This window comes from Esox lucius, chromosome 24 (genome assembly GCF_011004845.1).
Source record: "Esox lucius isolate fEsoLuc1 chromosome 24, fEsoLuc1.pri, whole genome shotgun sequence".
NCBI lineage: Eukaryota > Metazoa > Chordata > Actinopteri > Esociformes > Esocidae > Esox > Esox lucius.
The window spans coordinates 21353821-21381774 of record NC_047592.1 but is presented as its reverse complement, the minus strand read 5'-3'; the positions used below and the strand labels follow the sequence as shown (position 1 = coordinate 21381774).

The following is a 27954-nucleotide window of genomic DNA, read 5'->3' as shown; positions in this document are numbered from 1 at the left end:
TCAAAATATGATTGTTCACTCTCTTTGTTCATGTCTCTAAAATCTTTCTCTCTTTGTCTGAGTGACAGTGAAGAGGTGTGATCAAACCAGACTCTCATCATATAGGAAGTAAAGTGGTTTATAAGGAGGACTGTTGTTCAGAGAGAGTTACTCGTCACCAAGACAGAATGGATCACACCTGGCCCTGTGTTCTACTCTGTGAGTACTGACTTTGTATTTGTGTTTGAATGTTTGTTATGAACAAAAAGTTCACTGAGGTTGATATGAGTACTCTATTACTGCAGCACAGTTTACATTAATTACATTACTAATGTACTGTAATGATGCAATTTGTCTTTGTTGTAGTGTTGAATACACTCATCTACTGTGGTCACTCTCAAGGTAATGGTAGATATTCATTAATTCACTCCATATCTTTTACCTTTATCCTCTTGGTCTCTGACACAGCTTTTCCTAATGTTCATTGTTTTAAGGTGATTCAGTTGTGTGTGTGAGCCATTAAAATATTGTTTCTGTAACATGTGTAAGGTAATACAACCCTGTTTCCAAAAAAGTTGGGGACGCTGCATAGAATGAGAATAAAAACCCAATGCAATGACGCGTAAATCATGTATCCCGATATTTAATACAAAATAGTACAAAGACTTCTCCTGCCCAACTGGCCCCAGTTATACATGGGAGAAACTGTCACTATGATATGTAACATACAGGAGGGAGACGTCACTGACAGGGATTACATGTGGAGTCCATTAATAATGTCTATAAAGTCCTCAACAGTACAGAGAATGAACACAGAATCAGTGCTGCTAATATGTCTTACAGTGGTTATTACACGTTATGGTACAAAGAGACATTCACACCAATATGCTATACAGAGTAAACCAGTCAAGCCGACCGTGAAGTCATATAAATTGTCTTTCTACTTACCATCTCCATGTTCACAATCACTTGTCACTTTTTGTAGTTAATTGATAATGTCTTCATTTTTGCAGCCCTGTCCAAAGCTGTTTTAAAAGTGAATCTTAACCCTTTTACACCATGAAGAGACATTTTTATTAACCTATTCAGTGTTGTCTGAAACTGACTGGAGATACAATTGGTCCAAAGGAAGTTATTATCCCAGTCTAACAGATACACTGTAACAGGAGAAACCCTCATGATCCGTAGAGCTGATGTGTCTGACCAGGGTCTCTACTGGTGTCAGGGTATAGACAGATAGACTCTATTAATATTGAGTCTGTGGTCTGTGTAAATTTGAAGTGGACAGATAGTGTAAATTGAAACGCTATTGAAATTATTATTCAAAATAAGATAACTCAATCTAATGTTTTATACTTTCCCTCATAATGTCTATAAGCCCTAAGTAAACAGCCTAACATGTTGTTATTTACACACCTCAGAGTCACAACAACAACAGGTGGACTATCAAGACTCACTAAATAAAGTGCTACAGCTGCATCTTAACACAACCTGACCACCTAAATATTTAGTACTTAAAATAGAGTTTTAACATTGTCCTGGTCAGGGCCTGTTATCTCATGTCAGTCGTAATGCATTAAACCTGAGAACAAAACACTGACATTAGATTCAACACACACCTACAAGGATGCATCTAAGTCTTAGGTTTAGGATCTCATATTGGAGCTTATACTCCAACGGATATATAGAACGTTATTATTTCAGATTCAAACGTCATGGTTAAGATATGTAGAAGAAATCGTATCCAGACAACGAGGATTACAAAGTATAACTGAGTTCTTTAATAACTGTCCATGACGTGTGGGAGAAAGTCAGTTGCTAGCTGCGGTGGGAGTCCCTTTTATATCAGGAAGGACAAAAAAAGAAATACCTATCAATAGCAATGGTGTGAAAAACAAAAGACCACATGGAAATCATGACTTTATATTTCATCCTGGCAGACAGGATACTTGTTAAAGGGGTACAGTGTAGAATCCTGTCTCTAATGTTAACAAGACTGAATTTAACAACAACATGACTTGTTTTCTCCTCCCCTTCACTTACCAAACAAGACTAGAAAAGTATTAACTAGTCAGAGATGGTTTAGTGTGGGGGGATAGTATTAACTAGTCCAGGATGGTTTAGTGTGGGGGGATAGTATTAACTAGTCCAGGGTGGTTTAGTGTGGGGGGATAGTATTAACTAGTCCAGGATGGTTTAATGTGTGGGATAGTATTAACTAGTCCAGGATGGTTTAGTGTGGGGGGATAGTATTAACTAGTCCAGGGTGGTTTAGTGTGGGGGGATAGTAGTAACTAGTCCAGGATGGTTTAATGTGGGGGATAGTATTAACTAGTCCAGGGTGGTTTAGTGTGCGGGAATAGTATTAACTAGTCCAGGATGGTTTAATGTGTGGGATAGTATTAACTAGTCCAGGATGGTTTAGTGTGCAGGAATAGTATTAACTAGTCCAGGATGGTTTAATGTGTGGGATAGTATTAACTAGTCCAGGGTGGTTTAGTGTGGGGGGATAGTATTAACTAGTCCAGGATGGTTTAATGTGTGGAATAGTATTAACTAGTCCAGGATGGTTTAGTGTTGGGGGATAGTATTAACTAGTCCAGGATGGTTTAGTGTGGGGGGATAGTATTAACTAGTCCAGGATGGTTTAGTGTGGGGGGATAGTATTAACTAGTCCAGGATGGTTTAGTGTGGGGGGATAGTATTAACTAGTCCAGGATGGTTTAGTGTGGGGGGATAGTATTAACTAGTCCAGGATGGTTTAGTGTGGGGGGATAGTAGTAACTACTCCAGGGTGGTTTAATGTGGGGGATAGTATTAACTAGTCCAGGATGGTTTAGTGTGAGGGGATAGTATTAACTAGTCCAGGATGGTTTAGTGTGGGGGGATAGTATTAACTAGTCCAGGATGGTTTAGTGTGGGGGGATAGTATTAACTAGTCCAGGATGGTTTAGTGTGGGGGGATAGTATTAACTAGTCCAGGATGGTTTAGTGTGGGGGGATAGTAGTAACTAGTCCAGGGTGGTTTAATGTGGGGGGATAGTATTAACTAGTCCAGGATGGTTTAGTGTGGGGGGATAGTATTAACTAGTCCAGGATGGTTTAGTGTGGGGGGATAGAATAAACTAGTCTAGCGTGGTTTCGTGTGGGGGGATAGTATTAACTAGTCCAGGATGGTTTAGTGTGGGGGGATAGTATTAAGTAGTCCAGGATGGTTTAGTGTGGGGGGATAGTATTAACTAGTCCAGGATGGTTTAGTGTGGGGGGATAGTATTAACTAGTCCAGGATGGTTTAGTGTGGGGGGATAGTATTAACTAGTCCAGGATGGTTTAGTGTGGGGGGATAGTAGTATCTAGTCCAGGGTGGTTTAATGTGGGGGATAGTATTAACTAGCCCAGGATGGTTTAGTGTGGGGGGATAGTATTAAGTAGTCCAGGATGGTTTAGTGTGGGGGGATAGTATTAACTAGTCCAGGATGGTTTAGTGTTGGGGGATAGTATTAACTAGCCCAGGATGGTCTAGTGTGGGGGGATAGTATTAACTAGTCCAGGATGGTGTAGTGTTGGGGGATAGTATTAACTAGTCCAGGATGGTCTAGTGTGGGGGGATAGTATTAACTAGTCCAGGATGGTCTAGTGTGGGGGGATAGTATTAACTAGTCCAGGATGGTTTAGTGTTGGGGGATAGTATTAACTAGTCCAGGATGGTTTAGTGTGGGGGGATAGTATTAACTAGTCCAGGGTGGTTTAGTGTGGGGGGATAGTATTAACTAGTCCAGGATGGTTTAGTGTGGGGGGATAGTATTAACTAGTCCAGGATGGTTTAGTGTTGGGGGATAGTATTAACTAGCCCAGGATGGTCTAGTGTGGGGGGATAGTATTAACTAGTCCAGGATGGTGTAGTGTTGGGGGATAGTATTAACTAGTCCAGGATGGTTTAGTGTTGGGGGATAGTATTAACTAGCCCAGGATGGTCTAGTGTGGGGGGATAGTATTAACTAGTCCAGGATGGTTTAGTGTGGGGGGATAGTATTAACTAGTCCAGGATGGTTTAGTGTTGGGGGATAGTATTAACTAGCCCAGGATGGTCTAGTGTGGGGGGATAGTATTAACTAGTCCAGGATGGTGTAGTGTTGGGGGATAGTATTAACTAGTCCAGGATGGTCTAGTGTGGGGGGATAGTATTAACTAGTCCAGGATGGTCTAGTGTGGGGGGATAGTATTAACTAGTCCAGGATGGTTTAGTGTTGGGGGATAGTATTAACTAGTCCAGGATGGTTTAGTGTGGGGGGATAGTATTAACTAGTCCAGGGTGGTTTAGTGTGGGGGGATAGTATTAACTAGTCCAGGATGGTTTAGTGTGGGGGGATAGTATTAACTAGTCCAGGATGGTTTAGTGTTGGGGGATAGTATTAACTAGCCCAGGATGGTCTAGTGTGGGGGGATAGTATTAACTAGTCCAGGATGGTGTAGTGTTGGGGGATAGTATTAACTAGTCCAGGATGGTTTAGTGTTGGGGGATAGTATTAACTGTGAAGAATTCAATTTTGAGTACCGTGACGTCGCCCGGTATGGCGCAGCCGGGGCCCCACCCCGGAGCCAGGCCCGGGGTTGGGGCTCGAATGCGAGCGCCTGGTGGCCGGGCCTTCCCCCATGGGGCCCGGCCGGGCTCAGCCCGAACGGGTGACGTGGGGCCGCCCTCCCGTGGGCTCACCACCCACAGGAGGGACCATAAGGGGCCGGTGCAAAGAGGATCGGGCGGCAGTCGAAGGCAGGGGCCTAGACAACCCGATCTCTGGACACGGAAACTGGCTCTAGGGACGTGGAATGTCACCTCGCTGGCGGGGAAGGAGCCTGAGTTAGTGCGTGAGGTTGAGAGGTTCCGATTAGAGGTAGTCGGGATCACCTCTACGCACGGCTTGGGCTCTGGAACCACACTCCTTGAGAGAGGATGGACTCTTCACCACTCTGGAGTTGCCCATGGTGAGAGGCGGCGGGCTGGTGTGGGTTTGCTCATAGCTCCCCAGCTCTGCCGCCATGTGTTGGAGTTTACCCCGGTGAACGAGAGGGTCGTTTCCCTGCGCCTACGGGTCGGGGATAGGTCTCTCACTGTTGTTTGTGCCTACGGGCCGAACGGCAGTGCAGAGTACCCGACCTTCTTGGAGTCTCTGGGAGGGGTGCTGGAAAGTGCTCCGACTGGGGACTCTATTGTTCTACTGGGGGACTTCAACGCCCACGTGGGCAACGACAGTGACACCTGGAGGGGCGTGATTGGGAGGAACGGCCCCCCTGATCTGAACCCGAGCGGTGTTCAGTTATTGGACTTCTGTGCTAGTCACAGTTTGTCCATAACGAACACCATGTTCAAACATAAGGGTGTCCATCAGTGCACGTGGCACCAGGACACCCTAGGCCGCAGGTCGATGATCGACTTCGTTGTCGTCTCATCTGACCTGCGGCCGTATGTCTTGGACACTCGGGTGAAGAGAGGGGCGGAGCTGTCAACTGATCACCACCTGGTGGTGAGTTGGATCCGATGGCGGGGGAGGAAGCTGGACAGACTCGGCAGGCCCAAGCGTACTGTAAGGGTCTGCTGGGAACGTCTGGCCGAGTCTCCTGTCAGAGAGATCTTTAACTCCCACCTCCGGCAGAGCTTCGACTGGATCCCGAGGGAGGTTGGAGATATTGAGTCCGAGTGGACCATGTTCTCCACCGCCATTGTCGAAGCGGCCGCTCGGAGCTGTGGCCGTAAGGTCTCCGGTGCCTGTCGAGGCGGCAATCCCCGAACCCGGTGGTGGACACCGGAAGTAAGGGATGCCGTCAAGCTGAAGAAGGAGTCCTATCAGGCCTGGTTGGCTTGTGGGACTCCTGAGGCAGCTGACGGGTACCGACAGGCCAAGCGGGCTGCAGCCCGGGTGGTTGTGGAGGCAAAAACTCGGGCCTGGGAGGAGTTCGGTGAGGCCATGGAGAAGGACTTTCGGCTGGCCTCGAAGAGATTCTGGCAAACCATCCGGCGCCTCAGGAGAGGGAAACAGTGCCCTACCAACGCTGTTTACAGTAGAGGTGGGCAGCTGTTGACCTCAACTGAGGATGTCGTCGGGCGGTGGAAGGAGTACTTCGAGAATCTCCTCAATCCCGCTGACATGTCTTCCATTGAGGAAGCAGAGGATGAGGGCTCAGAGGTGAACTCGTCCATCACCCGGGCTGAAGTCACAGAGGTGGTCAAGAAACTCCTCGGTGGCAAGGCACCGGGGGTGGATGAGATCCGCCCTGAGTACCTCAAGTCTCTGGATGTTGTGGGGCTGTCTTGGTTGACACGCCTGTGCAACATCGCGTGGCGGTCGGGGACAGTGCCTCTGGGATGGCAGACCGGGGTGGTGGTCCCTCTTTTTAAGAAGGGGGACCGGAGGGTGTGTTCCAACTACAGGGGGATCACACTTCTCAGCCTGCCCGGGAAAGTCTATGCCAGGGTTCTGGAGAGGAGAATACGGCCGATAGTAGAACCTCGGATTCAGGAGGAACAGTGTGGTTTTCGTCCGGGCCGTGGAACACTGGACCAGCTCTATACCCTCTACGGGGTATTGGAGGGTTCATGGGAGTTTGCCCAACCAATCCACATGTGTTTTTTGGATTTGGAGAAGGCATTCGACTGTGTCCCTCGCGGCATCTTGTGGAGGGTGCTTGGGGAATATGGGGTCCTGGGTCCTTTGCTAAGGGCTGTCAGGTCCCTATACAACCGAAGCAGGAGCTTGGTCCGCATTGCCGGCAGTAAGTCAGACTTGTTCCCAGTGCATGTTGGACTCCGGCAGGGCTGCCCTTTGTCACCGGTTCTGTTTGTAATTTTTATGGACAGAATTTCTAGGCGCAGCCAGGGGCCGGAGGGTGTCAGGTTTGGGGACCACACGATTTCGTCTCTGCTCTTTGCAGATGATGTTGTCGTGTTGGCCCCTTCTAACCAGGACCTTCAGCATGCACTGGGACGGTTTGCAGCCGAGTGTGAAGCGGTGGGGATGAAAATCAGTACCTCCAAATCCGAGGCCATGGTCCTCAGTCGGAAAAGGGTGGCTTGCCCACTTCAGGTTGGTGGAGAGTGCCTGCCTCAAGTGGAGGAGTTTAAGTATCTAGGGGTCTTGTTCACGAGTGAGGGAAGGATGGAACGGGAGATTGACAGACGGATCGGTGCAGCTTCTGCAGTAATGCAGTCGATGTATCGGTCTGTCGTGGTGAAGAAAGAGCTGAGCCGCAAGGCGAAGCTCTCGATTTACCAGTCAATCTACGTTCCTACTCTCACCTATGGTCATGAGCTTTGGGTCATGACCGAAAGGACAAGATCCCGGATACAGGCGGCCGAAATGAGTTTTCTCCGCAGGGTGGCTGGGCGATCCCTTAGAGATAGGGTGAGAAGCTCGGTCACCCGGGAGGAGCTCAGAGTAGAGCCACTGCTCCTCCACATCGAGAGGGGTCAGCTGAGGTGGCTTGGGCATCTTTTTCGGATGCCTCCGGAACGCCTTCCTGGGAAGGTGTTCCGGTCCCGTCCCACCGGGTGGAGACCCCGGGGAAGACCTAGGACACGCTGGAGGGACTATGTCTCCCGGCTGGCCTGGGAACGCCTCGGTGTCCCCCCGGAAGAGCTAGAGGAAGTGTCTGGGGAGAGGGAAGTCTGGGCATCCCTGCTTAGACTGCTGCCCCCGCGACCCGGCCCCGGATAAGCGGAAGACGATGGATGGATGGATAGTATTAACTAGTCCAGGATGGTTTAGTGTTGGGGGATAGTATTAACTAGTCCAGGATGGTCTAGTGTGGGGGGTAGTACTGTGCGTGTTTAAAATGTTACCAACGTGAAAGAAAACGAGAAAGATTAAATGAGGAATATCTCAGGCATGCCAAACTTGTATGTAGAAAATATTTGAAACAGTTACTATAACATTTACTGAGGATGTCATCTGTTCATTTTCGCTTGTATTTATCCTAATAGTGAAGTGAAGATTTTCATATGGCCCCTTTAACAGAATAATGCTTATATCCTATTAAAATGGAGGTTAACATTTCAAGTCTGTTCATATCATGAAGGGCCTAAGATGTAAGAACTTTTTAGCTCCTTTAGAAGGGTTCACTATATCACCTTTGAACAGAGTTCACTTTTTAGACATAAGACTGTACAACACAATAATGCAGTTAACGGTTGAAATACAACCTTAGACAGAGAAAAGTATTTGGTGAAATTATGCTAGTGTTTAGATGAATTTAACATTTTAATATTTATTCAGTGTGACTTGTAATAAGTGCATTCATTTTATCGAGCTAGGTGAAATAATCAGTATTAAATGTATTCTAATCAATTCATTATTTAAAGTCAGTGCTGGAACGTTTTAGGGAGGCAGAAGCAAATGCAGGGTTAATAAGGAGCTTTTACTGTAAACTGAAAAAAACTAAACTTTGTGCCGTGCACTACTGACACAAAATAGACTCTACACAGAAACCATAGAACGCCACAGTAACACACAAGGACTGACAAGGACGAGGAGAAAGAACTAAATACACAGACTAATGAGGTGAACAGAAACAGGTGGGGGCTGAACACAGGGTGAAGGAATAAACCCAATAACTGAAACAGGAACAGGAAAGACCAAACAAGGACATGACAAACCAAGGACACACAGAAAACACAAACCTGAACGGTCCTGTCTGCCCAGGACCGTCACAAGTGCTGGAAAGAAGACCATACAAAGAAACGCTATGAACAAAGTTAACAAATATACGGTTCATTATAAATATATATATATGTTAATTGCAATTTAAAAAATCAAGAGGTGTGGATAATTCACCTTTAATTGCCATTTTCACCTGAGTGTCTGTAACAAGGCCAAACATTCAAGGGTATGTAAACTTTTGATCAGGGCCATTTGGGTGATTTCTGTTATCATTATGATTTAAAATGGAGACAAACAACTACATGATAATAAATATCCTTTAATAAAAGGATAGTGAAAATAAATGTGTCCAATATGCTGTCCAGTATCACTGGATGTTTGTATACGAATGTTTGAGACAAAAATATACAAGAACTGATGGAATTACATTTATGTTTGTTGTTTCTACAGATCTGCTCAGGGCCTCAGTGAAGTTAATCTCTCCCCAGGAGCCACTGTTCACAGGAGAAAATGTCACTCTACAGTGTTACACATCAAACCAGAAATACTGGACTTTTGTCTGGTACAGAGACAACCAACTCCTTCCCAGTCAGACCAGTGAAACCATCACCATCTCTCTCCCAGACCAGGCTGGTCAGTACCAGTGTCATGGAAAAAAGACAGGTCGACAGCAGTCATCACGTATTAGTCCTAATCACTCCGTCAGAGTTACTGGTAAGATCATTTTGAAGCCTACTCCTCTTCATTATTAAAATAACCATATAACTCTCACTGTGTCTTTTTCTTTGTCAAACACTTAATACTGAGCCAGTAGTGTACACTTAATGTGTGGCAGTATTTTTATTTTTAGTGTAACATAGTTACATCAGAGTATTATACAGAGGTAAGATCATACTTTGGAAAGATTGTTGATGTGACTGTGTTTCTTTTCATTGGTGTTTGTTGTTTCTACAGCTCTACCAACAGCCTCAGTGAGTGTCTCTCCTCATGGTCTCCTCTATTCTGGAGAGACTGTTACTCTGCAGTGTGACATATCAGACTACACAGACTGGACTTACTACTGGTTTCTAAACAACATACAGATTACCAGTCAGACCAGAGAAACCATCACCATCATTCTCCCTTCCCAGGCTGGTCAGTACCAGTGTCAGGGGAAGAGGACAGGTCGACCCCAGTCATCATATATTAGTCCTAATCACCCCATCAGTGTTACTGGTAAGATCCCTTAGAAACCAACTTATGTTCAATATCCACATAATCCTATGAATCTCAATGTGTCTATTTTTTCTGTCAGTGTTTTTGTTTTCCATCAGTTACATCATTATACAAAGGTTATATCATACATCGGAAAGATTGTTGATCTCACTGTATTTTGTATAAATAATATGTATGTTTCTACATACAGCTCTTCCAACAGCCTCAGTGAGTGTCTCTCCTCATGGTCTCCTCTATTCTGGAGAGACTGTTACTCTGCAGTGTGACATATCAGTCTACACAGACTGGACTTACTACTGGTTTCTAAACAACATACAGATTACCAGTCAGACCAGAGAAACCATCACCATCATTCTCCCTTCCCAGGCTGGTCAGTACCAGTGTCAGGGGAAGAGGACAGGTCGACCCCAGTCATCATATATTAGTCCTAATCACCCCATCAGTGTTACTGGTAAGATCCCTTAGAAACCAACTTATATTCTATATCCACATAATCCTATGACTCTCAATGTGTCTATTTATTCTGTCAGTATTTTTGTTTGGCATCAGTTAAATTGTTATACAAAGGTAAGATCATACATAGGAAAGATTGTTGATGTGACTGTATTTTGTTTAATTAATATGTATGTTTCTACAGATCTTCCAACAGCCTCAGTGAGAGTCTCTCCTCATGGTCTCCTCTACTCTGGAGAGACTGTTACTCTGCAGTGTGACATATCAGACTACACAAACTGGACACACCGGTGGTACCAAAACAACCAAACACTTCCCAATCAGACAAGTAAAACCATCAGATACATCATCCCCATCATAAAGACAGGTCAGACTGGTCTGTACAGATGTGAGGGGATGAGGACAGAACGACCCCAGAGGTCACAACCCAGTAATGACCTCTCCATCAGTGTCTCTGGTAAGTTCAATATTATACTCTAGGAATTACTTGATGTTCATTATTATATATTTTATTTTTAAAGATGTTATTAATAAGCATGCCATTAGTTTGTGTCTGTTTTCACAGCTCTGCCTAAAGCTACACTGTTGGTAAAGCCAAACCCAGTGTATCCTGGAGAGACAGTCACTCTGACCTGTTCAGTTGGGTCCTACAGTGACTGGAGATATAAGTGGCACAAAGACAGGAATGATACTGTAGTATCCCAGTCTGGATCCAGTAACCCTGGAGCCTCGTACACCATCAATAAAATATCTGTGTCTGACCAGGGCCAGTACTGGTGTGAAGGACACAGAGTGTCTAGACCCACATCTTCACAACCAAGTACTGACATTACTCTCACTGTTCTAGGTCAGTTTTTTTGTGTGTCAGTCATGTAGACAAGGTCTATGCATCAATCTTTAGTTTTGTTATTATATTTATTTGGCAACAGAAGTATTATTATCTGATTCTTGTCTTTATATAACTGTTTGTACAGCTCTGCCCATGGCTTCAGTGAGAATCTCTCCTCATGGTCTCCTCTATTCTGGAGAGACTGTTACTCTGCAGTGTGACATATCAGACTACACAGACTGGACATACTGGTGGTACAGAAATAAACAACTACTGAGTCCTGGTTCACCTTCTAAAACCATCACCACTCTGTCTGACCAGGTGAGTCAGTACCAGTGTCAGGGGAGAAGAACAGATCGTCCCCAGTCGTCACAACGCAGTGTTTCCCTCCACATCAGTGTCACTGGTGAGTTCACTATTAAAACTCTACCACTAACTGGTTGTTGGTTGGTAGCAATGATGTGTTAGTGTTAGAGTGTGTTTGTTAACATGATCTTTTAACGCAAACCAACTCCAACAGGTATTAAGCCAAAGGCCACACTGAGTTCAGACCAAAAGGACGTATTGACTGGAGACAGTGTGACAATGACCTGTACTGTAGAGTCTTCTGGATGGAGGTTTTACTGGTACAGACACAGACAAGACTCTGAACCAGTAGCTACAACCTCTGGATCCTCCTACACACTCAGCCAGGTCAGTGTCTCTGATGGAGGACAGTACAGGTGTAGAGCTGGGAGAGGAGACCCTGTCTACTACACCCAGTACAGTGAACCAGTCTACATACAGGTTACTGGTGAGTCTAACACATTTAATAAAATTGCTTAACTGAAGGTAATCTTAGGTATCACATGTTACTGACAACCACTAATATTAAATTGCTGTGATCATTGTTTTCATAAATAATCAAGCATTTTTTCCTCATTTCATATAATTGTTGAAAATATGGTGATCATATGTTGGAAAGTATTATTGGTAGTATAATATTACAATATTATTGGTAATTAATTAATAAAGTGTTAGGGGTTGTGTATTATTAAAATATTAGTGGTAGTATATTATTACATTATTGGTGATAGTGTGTTATTAAAGTATTATTGGTAGTGTATTAATAAAGTATTTGTAGTAGTATATTAATATAATATTAGTGGTAGTATACTATTAAATTACTATTGGTTTTGTTTAAGTATTATAGGCAGTGTTTTTCCACTAGGCATGCTATTAGATAATGTGTCTATGTTTTCACAGCTATGACTAAAGCTACACTGTTGGTAAAGCCAAACCCAGTGTATCCTGGAGAGACAGTCACTCTGACCTGTTCAGTTGGGTCCTACAGTGACTGGAGATATAAGTGGTACAAAGACAGTAAAGATACTGTAGTATCCCAGTCTGAAAGACACACAGTAACAGGAGACACCCTCACCATCAGTAGAGCTGCTGAGTCTGACCAGGGTCTCTACTGGTGTCAGGGAGAGAGAGACTCCAGACTCAAATCTACCTCCATCAGTCAACCAGTCAGTATCACTGTGAATGGTGAGTTACTTCTGTGTGTTGTATTAACCTGATCAGTGGAGTCTGACAGTGACTTGAGATATACGTGGTACAAAGACAGTAATGAGACTGTAGTATCCCAGTCTGGTTCCAGTAACCCTGGAGCCTTGTACACCATCAATAAAATGTCTATGTCTGACCAAGGCCAGTACTGGTGTGAAAGACACAGAGTATCTAGACCCACATTTTCACAACCAAGTACTGACATTATTCTAACTGTTCTAGGTCATTTTTATTTGTGTTATCAATCAATCAATCAATCAAATGTTATTTGTAAAGCGCCTTACAACAGCCAAAAGGTGCACAAGGCGCTTTCCATTAAAAGCTTCAGTAGACAACAGAATATAAAAAATATTGAAAACATATAAAAATATAAGATAAATGAAGAAAAATGTATATGTACATATATATACACATACACCCGCATACGCATATACACACACATACACATACATACACATAAAATATATAAAATGAGCAGACGAGTCAGAGATTACGTGTTAAAAGCCTGTCTGAACAGATGTGTTTTCAACTGCGCTTTAAAAACACTGAACACGGTAATGTTACGCAGGGATGGTGGTAAAGCGTTCCACAGAGTTGGGCCCTGAACTGCAAATGATCGGCCTCCAAACTTTTTGTATTTGAATTTGGGAATGACCAGAGAGGTGTGTTCAGAGGAGCGGAGAGCTCTAGCAGGTTGGTAGACCGTTACTAATTCGGTGAGGTAGGCCGGGGCCAGTCCATTGATGGCCTTGAATACAAACAGCAGGACCTTGTACTCCACCCTAAACCGCACCGGAAGCCAATGGAGCGAGCAGAGGACTGGGGTGATGTGTGAGCGTTTGGAGATGTTTGAGAGGAGACGTGCAGCTGCATTTTGTACCAGTTGAAGTCGATTTAGGAATGATTTATTAAGTCCAGTGTAGAGGGCATTACAGTAGTCAATCCTCGAGCTGATGAAGGCATGAATGGCTTTTTCAAGGTCAGCTTGGGACAAGAATGTTTTGACCTTACTAAGAAGCCTTAGCTGGTAAAAGCTCGCCTTAACAACCGCACTAATCTGTTTATCAAATTGCATACTTTTGTCAAAAATAACACCCAAGTTACGCACAGTGGGTGCAAACTGGGGTGTGAGAGGGCCAAAACTTGGAGAACTGCAGGGTGAATCCGGGCTAAACAGAATGTATTCAGTCTTACCTTCATTCAAGTGAAGGAAATTCTGAGAAAGCCACAGTTTAATGTCCTGAATTGAGTTATGGAGAGGGTCCAGCGCAGAACGATTGTTCATAATAACAGGAAGGTAGATCTGAAGGTCGTCTGCATAGAAATGGAATTGAACGTTATGATTGGAGATGAGTTGACCAAGAGGCAGCATATAGAGTGAGAACAGAATAGGACCGAGAATGGAACCCTGAGGCACACCGGATGACAAAGGGGCAGCTGAGGAGGAAAAATCATTTAGCATAACTGAAAAAGTTCTATCAATAAGATATGAAGAGAACCAATTGAGCACTGCGCCCTGCAGACCGACAACATGTTGAAGACGGGAGATGAGGATGGCATGATCCACGGTGTCAAATGCAGCGGTAAGGTCCAGTAACACCAAAACCACAGAGCTTTTACTGTCCAGGGCTCCGAGAATGTCATTATGGACCCTCAGTAACGCTGATTCGGTGCTATGTCTAGACCTGAAACCAGACTGAAATGTATCCCCCATGCCGTGCAGTTGGAGGTGAGACTGAAGCTGGGTGAAAACAAGCTTCTCCATCAGCTTGGACAGAAATGACAGGTGGGATATTGGGCGGAAATTGGACAGTATGGAGGGATCAAGGTTGGGTTTCTTGAGCAGCGGTCTCACAATGGCATGCTTGAGAGCAGTGGGAACAGTGCCCAAACTAAAACAGCTGTTTATGAAGGAGACAAGGAAAGGACCTATGATGTCAATAGCCTCTTTCAAAATCCTGGCAGGAACGGCGTCTAGAGGACATTTGGTAGGCTTCAACTCATGGACAGCTTTTTTTAGGTCCACAAGAGTAACTGCATCAAAAGACTCCAGCACACATTGTGTCGGTTGGGAGGGAATGGCAACAGCAGGGGCTTGTGTGATGGTTTGCCTAATAGACAAAACTTTGTCCAAAAAATACTGTTTGAATGCAGTGCAAGTATTTACTGATGCCTCATTCATTACACCAGACACCGGATTTATGACAGAGTTAATAGTGCTAAACAGGATTCCAGGACGGTGGCTATTGCTATTGATGAGATTGCGCTCTGCCTGTCTACACTGGCGCCTGAAGGCCCGAGTTGTATCATTGAACCAGGGGTCCGATGGGCCTTTGGTCGACTTAGCCTTGTAAGGGGCAACAGAGTCCATAATCTGAGAGCAGATGGTGTGAAAGGATGAGAGGAGCTGGTCAGGACATAAAGGCAATGCCAATTCTATAGTAGAGGCGAGGTCGGAAACAGAGAAGGCAGCAACAAAGTCATCAACTGTAGATGGAGTAATAATGCGACGGCGAAGGGGGGCAGTGGACGTGGGTGCAGGTGGAACAGCACAGATGTCAAACCGTATGAGAGAGTGGTTAGAGATGGGAAAATCTAGGACCTCACAGGAGGACACTGTCACCCCACGAGAGATAATAAGGTCAAGGGTATGACCTAACCTATGAGTGGGACAGGATATAGACTGGGCCAGATCCAGTGAGTCTAAGAGAGCCTTAAAATCGTTATGTTTTGTTATGAGTCTCTTTGTTGTAAAACACATAGTCTATCATGTAGACCAGGCTGATGCATCGATCTTTAGTTATCCTATTATATTTCATTGGGGACATCGTTGTTTAGAGATATTCTTGTCTAATTTTTGTCTTTATATAACTCTTTCTGCAGTTTTGCCTATGGCTTCAGTGAGTGTCTCTCCTCATGATCTCCTCTACTCTGGAGAGACTGTTACTCTGCAGTGTGACATATCAGACTACACAGACTGGACATACTGGTGGTACAGAAATAAACAACTACTGAGTCCTGGTTCACCTTCTAAAACCATCACCACTCTGTCTGACCAGGTGAGTCAGTACCAGTGTCAGGGGAGAAGAACAGATCGTCCCCAGTCCTCACAACGCAGTGTTTCCCTCCACATCAGTGTCACTGGTGAGTTCACTATTAAAACTCTACCACTAACTTGTTGTTGGTTGGTAGCAAAGATGTGTAAGTATTAGTGTGTGTTTGTTAACAGGATCTTTTAACTCAAACCAATTCCAACAGGTAATCGGCCAAAGGCTACAATGAGTTCAGACAAAAAGGACATATTGATAGGAGACAGAGTGGCACTGACCTGTACTGTAGAGTCTTCTGGATGGAGGTTTTACTGGTACAGACACAGACAAGACTCTGAACCAGTGGCTACAACCTCTGGATCCTCCTACACACTCAGCCAGGTCAGTGTCTCTGATGGAGGACAGTACAGGTGTAGAGCTGGGAGAGGAGACCCTGTCTACTACACCCAGTACAGTGAATCAGTCCACATACAGGTTACTGGTGAGTCTAACACATTTCCATAAAATTGTTTAACTGAAGGTATTCTAAGGTATAACATTTTACTGACTATACCACAAATATTAAATTGCTGCGATCATAATATATATTTTTCTATATAATCAATACTTTTTTCCTCTTTTCATATAATGATTGAGAATATGATGATCATATGTTGGAAAGTATTTTTGTAGTGTGTTTGTAACATTTATTTGGTAGTTTAATATTACAATATTATTGGTAGTGTATTATTAAAGTATTATTGGTAGTGTTTTATAAATAAGCATGCTATTAGATTATGTGTCTATGTTTTAACAGCTATGACTAAAGCTACACTGACTGTAAAGCCAAACCCAGTGTATCCTGGAGAGACAGTCATTTTGACCTGTTCAGTTGGGTCCTACATTGACTGGAGATATAAGTGGTACAAAGACAGTAAAGATACTGTAGTATCCCAGTCTGAAAGACACACTGTAACAGGAGACACCCTCACCATGAGTAGAGCTTCTGAGTCTGACCAGGGTCTCTACTGGTGTCAGGGAGAGAGAGACTCCAGACTCAAATCTACCTCCAGCAGTCAACCTGTTAGTATCACTGTGAATGGTGAGTTACTTCTGTGTGTTGTATTAACCTGATCAGTGGGGTCTGACAGTGACTGGAAATTTAAGTGGTACAAAGACAGTAATGATAATATAGTATCCCAGTCATCACAACACAGTGTTTCCATCCACATCAGTGTTACAGGTGAGTTCACCATTAACCCAAAGGTAAAACAACTAATCCTACAATTAGCCAAGGATTGGAAAAAGACAAAAGGGCACTAAGTCCCAACCATCATCCTATGGAAATCCCAGGCTTGGGGAAAACCTAATAACAGAAAGGATCACAAACATCAACTAAGCTGAACTTGCACACTAAAACTATACTCAGAGTAACATATCATAGAAAAAACAAATATCAGTAAGCTGTCATGAGTTACATAATAAGTGAAAGTGTGAAATGGAGTCCTTCATCACTAACATGAAAAACCAACATTCCCAAACATTATGGAAGTGTAAGAGTGTAGAAGAGTGTAGAAGAGTGTAGACGCAGAATATGAAAGGTCCCAGGCTGAGATTCCATGAGACCAGATGATGTAGAATCCAGGTCAGGATCTCATGAGAAGAAGACAGAAAACAGATGATGTAGAATCCAGGTCAGGATCCCATGAGAAGACAGAAAACAGATGATGTAGAATCCAGGTCAGGATCTCATGAGAAGAAGACAGAAAACAGATGATGTAGAATCCAGGTCAGGATCTCATGAGAAGAAGACAGAAAACAGGAGTCTGTGGATCCTGGAACGGCTTGCTCCACCCCCAGTGGATGACATCATCTCCAGAACACATCTGAAAAGACACCAACATTTAGAGAAAACTAACACTAGACCCTTCGGAGTAATTTAGAATTACCTCAATAACCCAACCAACCTTATTCCTTCTTCAGTAGATACGTCGGGACTGGGTTCTGGTCAACAGTCATCGTCAAACATACAGTCCTCTAACTTGTAATCACCAATTTCAACAGGGTCATCTTGGTAGGGAACTTCAGCCGATAATAGCGCCATGGTTACCTCTTTTCCATCTGGCATCATTACACCGACCCATTTCAACAACATAGCTTTCACACAGGTCAACATTATGGTAATATAAACATGACAGTGCTGCAAATTGACATGCTATTCGCCAATAGTTCTGGTATTGTTTCCATAATTGTAGACCATGTGCTAGGAGTTGGAATGGTCACTATACAGGGGCATCCATTATTGCTACGGAATGGGTTAATTGTTGACACCACATATTTCTACCAGCCAATGGGTCTGCAATTTATACTGCTGAGGCATCAAAGCCGAAAGCCTTCCACTCTGTCTCTCTTCTATGTTGCACATGTTTATCCCCTATCAGGTCAGTTTGTGTATTAATTAAGTCTTTATCAGGGAATAAGGGAGTTTCTAGTCAGTATTGTCATTATTACCAGTCCTATTGTTAATGACAAGAACCCACCGCAGCTCATACTTCTCTGTTTCCTTCCAATTCTTCTTCTCCATTTGCGGTCACCTCTTTCGGACCATTTAACCTGTTGCAATGATTCAGGTGAATCCAACCTTGTCGGCCCTCCACTTTGACGGCTGTTAGTGTACTCAAGATCACCTGGTACGGCCCCAGCCACCTTGGCTGTCTCCATTTGCGCTTGTAGACCTTTACAAGTACCTTATCTCCTGGTTGTACAAAGATGTCCTGGTTTTCTGGAGGTGGACCATGAGATTGTCATACCTGTGAATACACACGTCTTAAAGCAGAGGTTAGTCCTTTCAAATACTTACTCATCTCCTGATCAAACTCTTCTAATCCAGATACTCTTGGAGGTCTCATTGAGGGTACAGACATTGTCTTCCTGTAAAAATTTAATGAAGCATAAGGCCCGTGCCTCTGTTTACGGAGGCTCTCATATTCATCAGAGCTAATGGTAAACATTCAACCCAATTAATTAATGTCTCTTTGCCTGCTTTGCCTAATGTGCTTTTCAGCGTTCTGTTAGCTCTTTCAACAATTCCTATACGTTGAGGATGGTAAACACATGATCATTTTTGTTTGATACCTAAGCTCTTGCACATCTCTTTGATCAAATCTGCTGTGAAATGAGTGCCAATATCTGATGAAAGTGTGGTGCAAACGCAGAAACGCCAGATGTTTCGCAACGGATCTGGAGTCCCAATTAGCAGTGGGAAAGGCATCCACCCAATGTGAAAATCTATCATTTAAAACCAAGCATTATTGCTTGTTCGCGCGCCATTCAATCATGTCAATGTAATCAATAACCAAGTGGGTAAACGGGCCCATAGGGGGTGGCATATATCCAGGGACTGTTTGAATTCCCTTTTTGATATTGTGCTCTTGGCATGTCTGGCATTGGTAAATGAATTTTTGACAATGTTCTGCACAATTTGGAACAAACCAATCGGCTAACAATTTTCTTACCATCTCCCCCTTTGGAGAGTGGCAAACACTGTGTGCCGATCTACACATTAAGTAAATCAAATCCGTGGGGTCAACCACCTTCCCAGAGCTCACCTGGCGCCACAGGCCAGAGTCGGGTCGTGCATGCATCCTCTGGAAACACAGAACAGGTGTTTAGAGACTGCTGCTTTTTCCATGTTCAGTACGTCTTCCAGGGAGCAATCACTACAATCCAAAGGGAGTGTGTGAAACTCAACTGGGCTCAGAGCTTCAGCTGCTTGTTTAGCAGCACGGTCAGCTATATGATTACCTTGAGACACAATGTCTCTACCTCCTGTATGTGCTGCACATTTGACTACTGCAAGAGCTGAAGGTAATTTCATAGCATCAAGCATTTTTCTAATCAAGTCACAATGTTTAACAAGGGATCCTGCTGCAGTCAGGTATCCTCTAGCTGCCCACACCTGCCCAACCACACACTACACCAACCGTGTAAGTGGAGTCACTATATACAGTCAGTCGTTTGTCATCCCCTAATTTACCAGCGTGGGTGAGGGTGTGATGGTAATTCCATCGATCGACCCTCTTAAAGGAGTAAGAAACAGAGACAAAGTTCTCTTGGCACATTCTAACAGTTTTATTATTATTTATTTACAAATAAGAGAGACGCGTCAAACGCTTACAGACATAATCATCCGAGGAGTCTCTAACTCCATACAGGTCATTCAACTGTATATAAGGGAGGAAAAGGGGTGTGGTAAGATGCTGCCCATCTGTCTTGTCACATAAGAGTTTACCCAAAGAGCGGGCTTTCCCCCCCACATGGGTAACCTCATCAACTCTAGGAGGAGACTCACAACACCTGGACAAACAACAGTCAGATTTACGATTAACCCTATAATCTACTGAAGCCAATTAAGAATGCCCCCTAGGACAAATACCAGATCCCCTCTCTCACACTCCTCTACCTATCTAAACAATGGGACTCAGTCCTTTAATCAGTAAGAATGCATCAGGTTTCAGAAATCTCCACAACAATGGCCAATAACTCAGCTACCTGTGCCAAATAATGGGATGGGATATTTTCTGAGTATACAAATCCGCATATTGAGGTCTGCTGGACCACTACACAGCCAGAGTGTCCTTCTCCATTGTCTTCTGCTGGGTTGATTTTTGGTGCAGAGGGGTGGGCTGGTTTGGTAAGATGGCTGCTTGTGTTATTACTTTTTCCTTGCTGTTTTTCTGCTCCAATTCTGCTAGTTGTTTTCTAATTAGCTTGGCCTGTGATTGGTTCAGGTTTTCTGTCTTTTCCTTTTGAGCGTCTCAAAAATGCTTGACAAGATGTTTGATGTGACTTTTCTTCACATTCCAATCCATGGCATTGAAGCCCATATTTTACTTTGGCTTGGACTGGCTGTGGTAGATTCTTCACCAGGGTGTGTAAGAACAGCAGTTGTGCAGCCCTACTTTTTCCTGTCACCAACATCCAGGCTTCTAGAAAGTCCTGAATGAATTGTTCACAGCTCATGTCATCCTTCAGTGTCATCTCAGTTAGCTTGGTCATGTCTGGTTGCATAGGCCACTGATTTCTCATTGCTCCCCACAAGGCATTCCTTTAGTGGTTAAACCTATAGCTGAAGTCCCCACATTTGTAACCAAATGTTTCACCAACTCCTAGACAGAGCAAAGTAACCAGCCTGTATTTCATATACACAAACATATTTAAAACATATTTAATGTATGAATCCTTAATCCTTAATGGGAAAATTGTTGCTTAGAAATATTCATATCTGATGTTTGTCTTTATATAACTGTTTCTACAGGTCTGCCCATGACTTCAGTGAGTGTCTCTCCTCATGGTCTCCTCTATTCTGGAGAGACTGTTACTCTGCAGTGTGACATATCAGACTACACAGACTGGACATACTGGTGGTACAGAAATAAACAACTACTGAGTCCTGGTTCACCTTCTAAAACCATCACCACTCTGTCTGACCAGGTGAGTCAGTACCAGTGTCAGGGGAGAAGAACAGATCGTCCCCAGTCGTCACAACGCAGTGTTTCCCTCCACATCAGTGTCACTGGTGAGTTCACTATTAAAACTCTACCACTAACTTGTTGTTGGTTGGTAGCAAAGATGTGTTAGTATTAGTGTGCGTTTGTTAACAGGATCTTTTAACTCAAACCAATTCCAACAGGTATTAAGCCAAAGGCCAAAGTGAGTTCAGACAAAAAGGACATATTGATAGGAGACAGTATGACACTGACCTGTACTGTAGAGTCTTCTGGATGGAGGTTTTACTGGTACAGACCCAGACAAGACTCTGAACCAGTAGCTACAACCTCTGGATCCTCCTACACACTCAGCCAGGTCAGTGTCTCTGATGGAGGACAGTACAGGTGTAGAGCTGGGAGAGGAGACCCTGTCTACTACACCCAGTACAGTGAAACAGTCCACATACAGGTTACTGGTGAGTCTAACATATTTTAATAAAATTGCTTAACTGAAGGTATTCTTAGGTATCACATGTTACTGACTACCACTAATATTTAATTACTGCGATCATAATATGTTTTTACATAAATAATCAATTATTGTTTCCTAATTTAATATAATAATTTAAAATATGGTGATCATATAATGGAAAATATTATTTGTAGGCTGTTTGTAAAGTTTTGTTGGTAGGATAAAATAAAAATATTATTGATAGTGTATTATTAAGGTATTATTGGTCATGGATTATTAAATGATTATCGGTAGTGTTTTGTTAAATTATTATTGGCAGTGTTTTATAAATAAACATACCATTAGATTATGTGTCTATATTTTCACAGCTAAGATTAAAGCTACACTGTTGGTAAAGCCAAACCCAGTGTATCCTGGAGAGACAGTCACTCTGAACTGTTCAGTTGGGTCCTACAGTAACTGGAGATATAAGTGGTACAAAGACAGTAATGATACTGTAGTATCCCTGTCTGACCGACACACAGTAACAGGAGACACCCTCACCATCAGTAGAGCTTCTGAGTCTGACCAGGGTCTCTACTGGTGTCAGGGAGAGAGAGACTCCAGACCCAAATCTACCTCCATCAGTCAACCAGTCAGTATCACTGTGAATGGTGAGTTACTTCTGTGTGTTGTATTAACCTGATCAGTGGGGTCTGACAGTGACTGGAGATATAAGTGGCACAAAGACAGTAATGATAATGTAGTATCCCAGTCATCACAACTCAGTGTTTCCCTCCACATCAGTGTTACTGGTGAGTTCACTATTAAAACTCCATCAGTAATGTGTTGTTACTTGGTATCATAGTGATGTTAGTAGTAGTGTGTTGTTACTTGGTATCATAGTGATGTTAGTAGTAGTGTGTTGTTTCTAAACAAACCTATTTAAATCCAACAGGTAATCAGCTGAACGTCACACTGAGTTCAGACCAAAAAGACATATTGACAGGAGACAGTGTGACACTGATCTGTACTGTAGAGTCTTCTGGATGGAGGTTTTACTGGTACAGACACAGACAAGACTCTGAACCAGTAGCTACAACCTCTGGATCCTCCTACACACTCAGCCAGGTCAGTGTCTCTGATGGAGGACAGTACAGGTGTAGAGCTGGGAGAGGAGACCCTGTCTACTACACCCAGTACAGTGAACCAGTTCACATACAGGTTTCTGGTGAGTCTAACAGTTTTAATATAATAATTAGTTGACATTTTATGCAGAAAGAAGGTAATCTTCCGTACTCAGCGTAAATGATTACACCCCTTTGAAAATGAAGATTTTTATCTATTTCTCAGTGAACACCAGAATAATTAGCTGTAATTTGAAGAAACTGAGATTTGATTTTATTAAGAACATAAAAAAGTCTTCACCAACATCATTAGGACAAGAAAATAATATATTTGTAATGAATACGACACAGGGCAGGTAATGTGGGTTTTAAGCGCAGAGCGCTATTTCTATTTTCACCCAAAACACAGTAGGAGGGGGAGTTCTCGTGGTCCAGGTACAAGCAAATGGTCGGTACACTGGGAGTCAGAGGTGGCAGAAAATCCAAAGGCGTCAGGCAAAAGGCATATTCCAAAACAGGTGGAAGGTCAGATAACTGGTGACGGTACAGAAGGGACAGGCTAAATCAAAGGCGAGAAAAAACGGGCAAGAAGGGTCGTCACACAGAAGGCTACAACGATTTTAAATGCAATCCAAAAACAGGCTCAGCAGAATCAGTAAAAAAACAATACCTCACAAAGTACTAACACAAATGGCCAGAACTAAATAATGTGCTAATGGACCGGTCACAGGAGATGAACTGTGTTCAGGAACAACACTAGGAAGAAAAAACATGGTAAAACAAGGAACTGAAAGGGGCAAGACATAACAAGAACACCTTAAAAGATTTTATTCAAATGTGGTGTTGCAAAAATGAGTTCACCCTACAACGAATTCTACCCAATCTAATATTTTGTATGGCCTCCATGATTTTTAAAGACAGCACCAACTTTTCTGAACATGGAGTGGAGTTGGTGACATACTGCCACGTCTATCTTTGTCCATTCTTGGAGAATGAGCTCTTTTAGAGACTGGATGCTGGACGGAGAATGATGCTGGACCTGTCTATTCAGAACTCCCCATAGGTGTTCTATTGGGTTGAGGTCAGGTGACATACTTGGCCACTGAATCACTTTCACCCTGTTCTTCCTCAGAAATGCAGCAGTGGTCTTGTATATTTTGGGTCATTATCATGTTGACAGAGAGCCCAGTGACCCAGGGTGTGGAGAGATGGTAGCATCTTCTCTTTCAGTATTTCTCAGTACATCTGTGAATTCATGATGCCCTCAATGAAGTGCAATTCCCCGACACCTGCAGCACTCATACAACCCCACAGAAGAACACTGTCACCGCTATGCTTTACTGTTGGTACCATGCTTTACTGTGGGTACCATGCTTTACTGTGGGTACCATTCTTTGCTGTGGGTATCATGCTTTACTATGGGTATCATGCTTTACTGTGGGTAGTGTCCAAAACGATTGACCTTTGTTTCATCTGACCAAATGATGGAGTCCCAATATTCTTCACTTTTATGAACAAATGTTAAACAGTCTATTTTGTACATGGCCTTTAGCAGTGGCTTCCTTCGTGGACGACATCCTTGCATGCCACTCCTGTACAGCATACGTCGTATCGTGTCACGTGAAACAGTCACCCCAGTTTGTCTTTCTACAGCTCACTAACTGTGATGAACCTGCATGGTGATTTTCCTCAACTCTTCTCAGGACAAAACGCTCATCTGGAGGTGTTAACTTCAGTGGTCGGCCTGTATGTCTCAGAATGCTTGTCACATGTCCATCCTTTTTCAATATTTTAATAACTTTTGCTAATGTATTCTGACTGATTAGCATTGTTTTACTAATTGTCTTGTAGCCCTGACCATTTTTATGTAATGAGAAGATCGCTTTTCCTGGTTTCCCATTTGTTCACAAACTCCCCCCGGACTCCTTCATTGTCTTGTCTCCAATCTTCACTCACACCAGGTCCCAATTAAGTCATCAGTATGTGTTTAAATGTTTCTCCTCTGCTCCCCCCATTTGTTGGTTATTGTTCCCTCTCTTCATATGTTCACGGCAGTGGTGAGTGTCGGTTTGCTGCAAAGCCAGCCCTTTGTTTTCTTTCTGTTTGTTTAAGTGTGTTATTTTCTATTAAATGATCATCATCGACTGCCACTCTGCCTGCGCCTGGTTCCTCCTCTCCAACACAACACCATCGTGACATGACATTTCTCTTCCATGTGGGGCCATAATTGTCAGCATTGACTGGGAGGAGATTGTACAGGTTAAATACCACCCTTAAATGTCATTATATTGCTGCACCCTCTGTGATGATTGGTTAGACTCATCTGTTGTTGAATTCTAGTTATTTAGCATTTTACCATGTTTAATTCCTGAAAGTTTCATTGGGGTATAACATTTTTTGCTCCATGGTCTGAAGTCACTTTTTTCAAAAACTTGGAAAAAAAGGCAATGAACCAGAGTTGCTGGAATATTTTATTGCATAGGATCCCATAGAAAGTATTAATTCTATAGAGAGACAGATAATTTTCTGAGAAATATGTTGGGGTGTACTCATTCATGTGGAGTACTGCATATTAAAATATTTTGTTAATTTTACATTTTGTAATATAACAAATCAGTCAAATATAATTGTTTTTCTGAATTATGTATGTGCTGTGGGACCTTTTGCTGTTTTACTTATGTGCTCCATCATCCTTTACTTAATTTATTCTGATGTTGTGCTGTTCTCTCTCATGTTGTAGTAAATGGATCCTCTACATCAGTCCTAGTAGGAGTGGTTGTGGGTCCGGTTGTTGCTGCTGTTCTACTGACCATCTTCCTGGTCCTGCTTTGTCGATATAAAAAGAGCAAAGGAAAGACAGTTCTACATTTTCCTAGGTTTTATTGTCATGATCTGGATACAAAAATAAATTATGACTTGACCTGATTTAATAGTTTGCATTTTTCTTTACAGGTTCCTCTTCTGACAGAATATTCTGGTGACTACATCTGTCTCTATCCTATGTTTGTTTATACAGTAACATATTGTCTGTGTACTTCAATAATGTCTCTCTCCCTGTAGGCCCGTCCATCCCCAGAGCACCAACCAGGACCCCCAACAGGACCAAGGATATACCCAGGTTCAGTTACTTGATGCTGGGTATACAGGTCAGCTATATGGTCAGTCTCACAGTCCAGGCCAATGATTATTTTTCACTAACTGTTTTGCATGACATTATTTTACTGTCTTTAGGCAAGCTGAGTAGATAAGTTATCTTTGTATCTCTACTTTGACCAACAGTTAATGATACCATCCACCATACGATCAATTACACAACAATGATAATGGTTTTGTAATGTGTTTAGTAGGAATGTGTAGTAACCCACAATACATGGTTGAGGCTGTACATTTATACTGACTGTTTCTGTTTGATGTCAGATTCTGCTGATGTTTCTGCTGGGTCATTAGATGGGGTGTATACTGAGATTGAACTATGTTCAATGTCGGCATAGAAGTTGGACAAAAAAGGTGAACAACCTGTTCCATAAAAATGTATAAAACATGAACAACAAAGTAATTAAACTAAACACTTTATTTGCTTGTCCTCCTCAAAAGCAGGAGTTACAGACAAGTTCAGCTATTCATTTTCAGTGATGGCTGTGTTTTTTTTTTTCACCAAATTGGGCAACTTTGAATGTAATGTTGTACATAAGTGTATTGGTCGCTGGTACTGAACAATTGAACAAAGCAAATTTCCTATTTACTAACAGGAGCTGGCTTCAGATGAACCAGTTATGTTCAAGCCATCAAAAAAGACGACATACATCCTGCCAAATTAACACACTCCTATATAATTTGTGGTGAGGCTGTAGAAAAGAAAAGCCAATATTCCCCTGAGCATTGTCTTCAGAGCCTCCAATGCATCTGGCAGTAATTATCAGCTTGTAGATTTATCATGGGCTAGAGAGAGATGGGGAGAGTGTGAACAGAGTGCTGCCTACAACCAGCAGCACGAGCAACAATTGACAAGACTGTCTGAGAGAACAACAAAGGTTTCATGAACTCAGCCCAGTCATTTTCAGTTGCTTCAGTTATTTTGTCAGTGTAAAAAGCACTTTTTTTACCGAAGCTCAGAGTGTGTTTTAATTTATGGCATTGCTTGATTTGACCAACCACTGTAGAAAATTCTGCAGAAAAGTAATTTTGTTCTTGTACCAAATTAACACCCCCATCAAAGTCAGAATCAAACTATTATATACCAAAACCCTTCAAAGACTACAGTAAGACTTTATAACATCTTATTAAAGTGTATAGAACTAATATGTATAGGTCTGATATTACAGCATGTATAAGTATTTGCTAACAAACTTTGTGCTGATTTGTTGCAGGTCCTTGAGGGGAACATGGATGTGATATTTTCACATTCTCCATGTAGGATGCAGTCCTACACAGAAGTGTGAGCAGAGCTCTGCACGAACACACACACACACACACACACACACACCTTTGATGAAGGATTTTTATCGCTATTTACTTACAGAAAGTACATATTTCATATGTTGCCTTTTAAGTCACATGATTTAACCATTTGTGATTGGCATTCCAAGTGATTTTTGAGGTGCTGGCTTATTTAGCTCCTAATAGGCTTTTTGTTCAAAAGGCATAAAAGTCCTGTCATGTTTTAGGTCACATGAGAAATTGTACACAAATATTAACGGTTAGTACTTATACCATGATTGACATTATCCGCCTCTAAAGCGACACTTTGCTTTGTAATGTGGTTGTAAATATGTCGTAATGTTTCATATTTGACTCATTAATATGCTCTGTTAAGGTGGTTGAATAAAATATCTTTATATAAGTGGGCACGAGATGAGTTGAATGTTTTTTTACAGTAAACAGATCAACTTCCACTCCCCCTCCTATTGGTCAGCCCTCCTTTAAGAATAATGTAGATATTAAGCTCCACAATGGGAAAAATATCTTTGATTCAGGAAAAGGAACATACAAGTTAGAGTTGTGTTGGTGCATTTTGAATATTCTGCGTACCCTGTACATAAGATTAATACAAACTGAATAACACACTGGTATTTCCTGTCTTCCTATCTCTACCTCCTTTGTATTTTACATTTTAGCAATTTAGCAGAGGCTTTTGTCCAGAGGTTATATATATTTTTGTAATTCTCCCATTGGTCCATCAT

General features: G+C 42.7%; 2 protein-coding genes across 2 annotated transcripts in view; one reads left to right on the top strand and one right to left on the bottom strand.

Annotated features, from left to right (window-relative positions):
- LOC105010062 (serine/threonine-protein kinase Nek4-like) overlaps positions 1-27954 on the bottom strand; it is a 717288-nt gene that overhangs the window by 502004 nt on the left and 187330 nt on the right. The gene's annotated exons all lie outside the window — the stretch shown is intronic.
- Positions 62-26273, top strand: LOC109615279 (Down syndrome cell adhesion molecule homolog). Its single transcript, XM_034290696.1, has 11 exons — positions 62-198; positions 346-381; positions 9081-9344; positions 9585-9845; positions 10036-10112; positions 11350-11533; positions 15937-16209; positions 25515-25625; positions 25727-25751; positions 25835-25932; positions 26192-26273. Exons 1-11 carry the CDS (start codon positions 168-170, stop codon positions 26263-26265), a joined length of 1434 nt encoding a protein of 477 aa, XP_034146587.1. The 5' UTR covers positions 62-167; the 3' UTR covers positions 26266-26273.

Coding starts and splice junctions, on each gene's coding strand:
- LOC109615279 (XM_034290696.1), top strand. CDS start 168: ATGGATCACACCTGGCCCTGTGTTCTACTCT. Junction 199..345: donor CTGGCCCTGTGTTCTACTCT/GTGAGTACTGAC, acceptor TCTTTGTTGTAG/TGTTGAATACACTCATCTAC. Junction 9,846..10,035: donor TCACCCCATCAGTGTTACTG/GTAAGATCCCTT, acceptor TTCTACATACAG/CTCTTCCAACAGCCTCAGTG.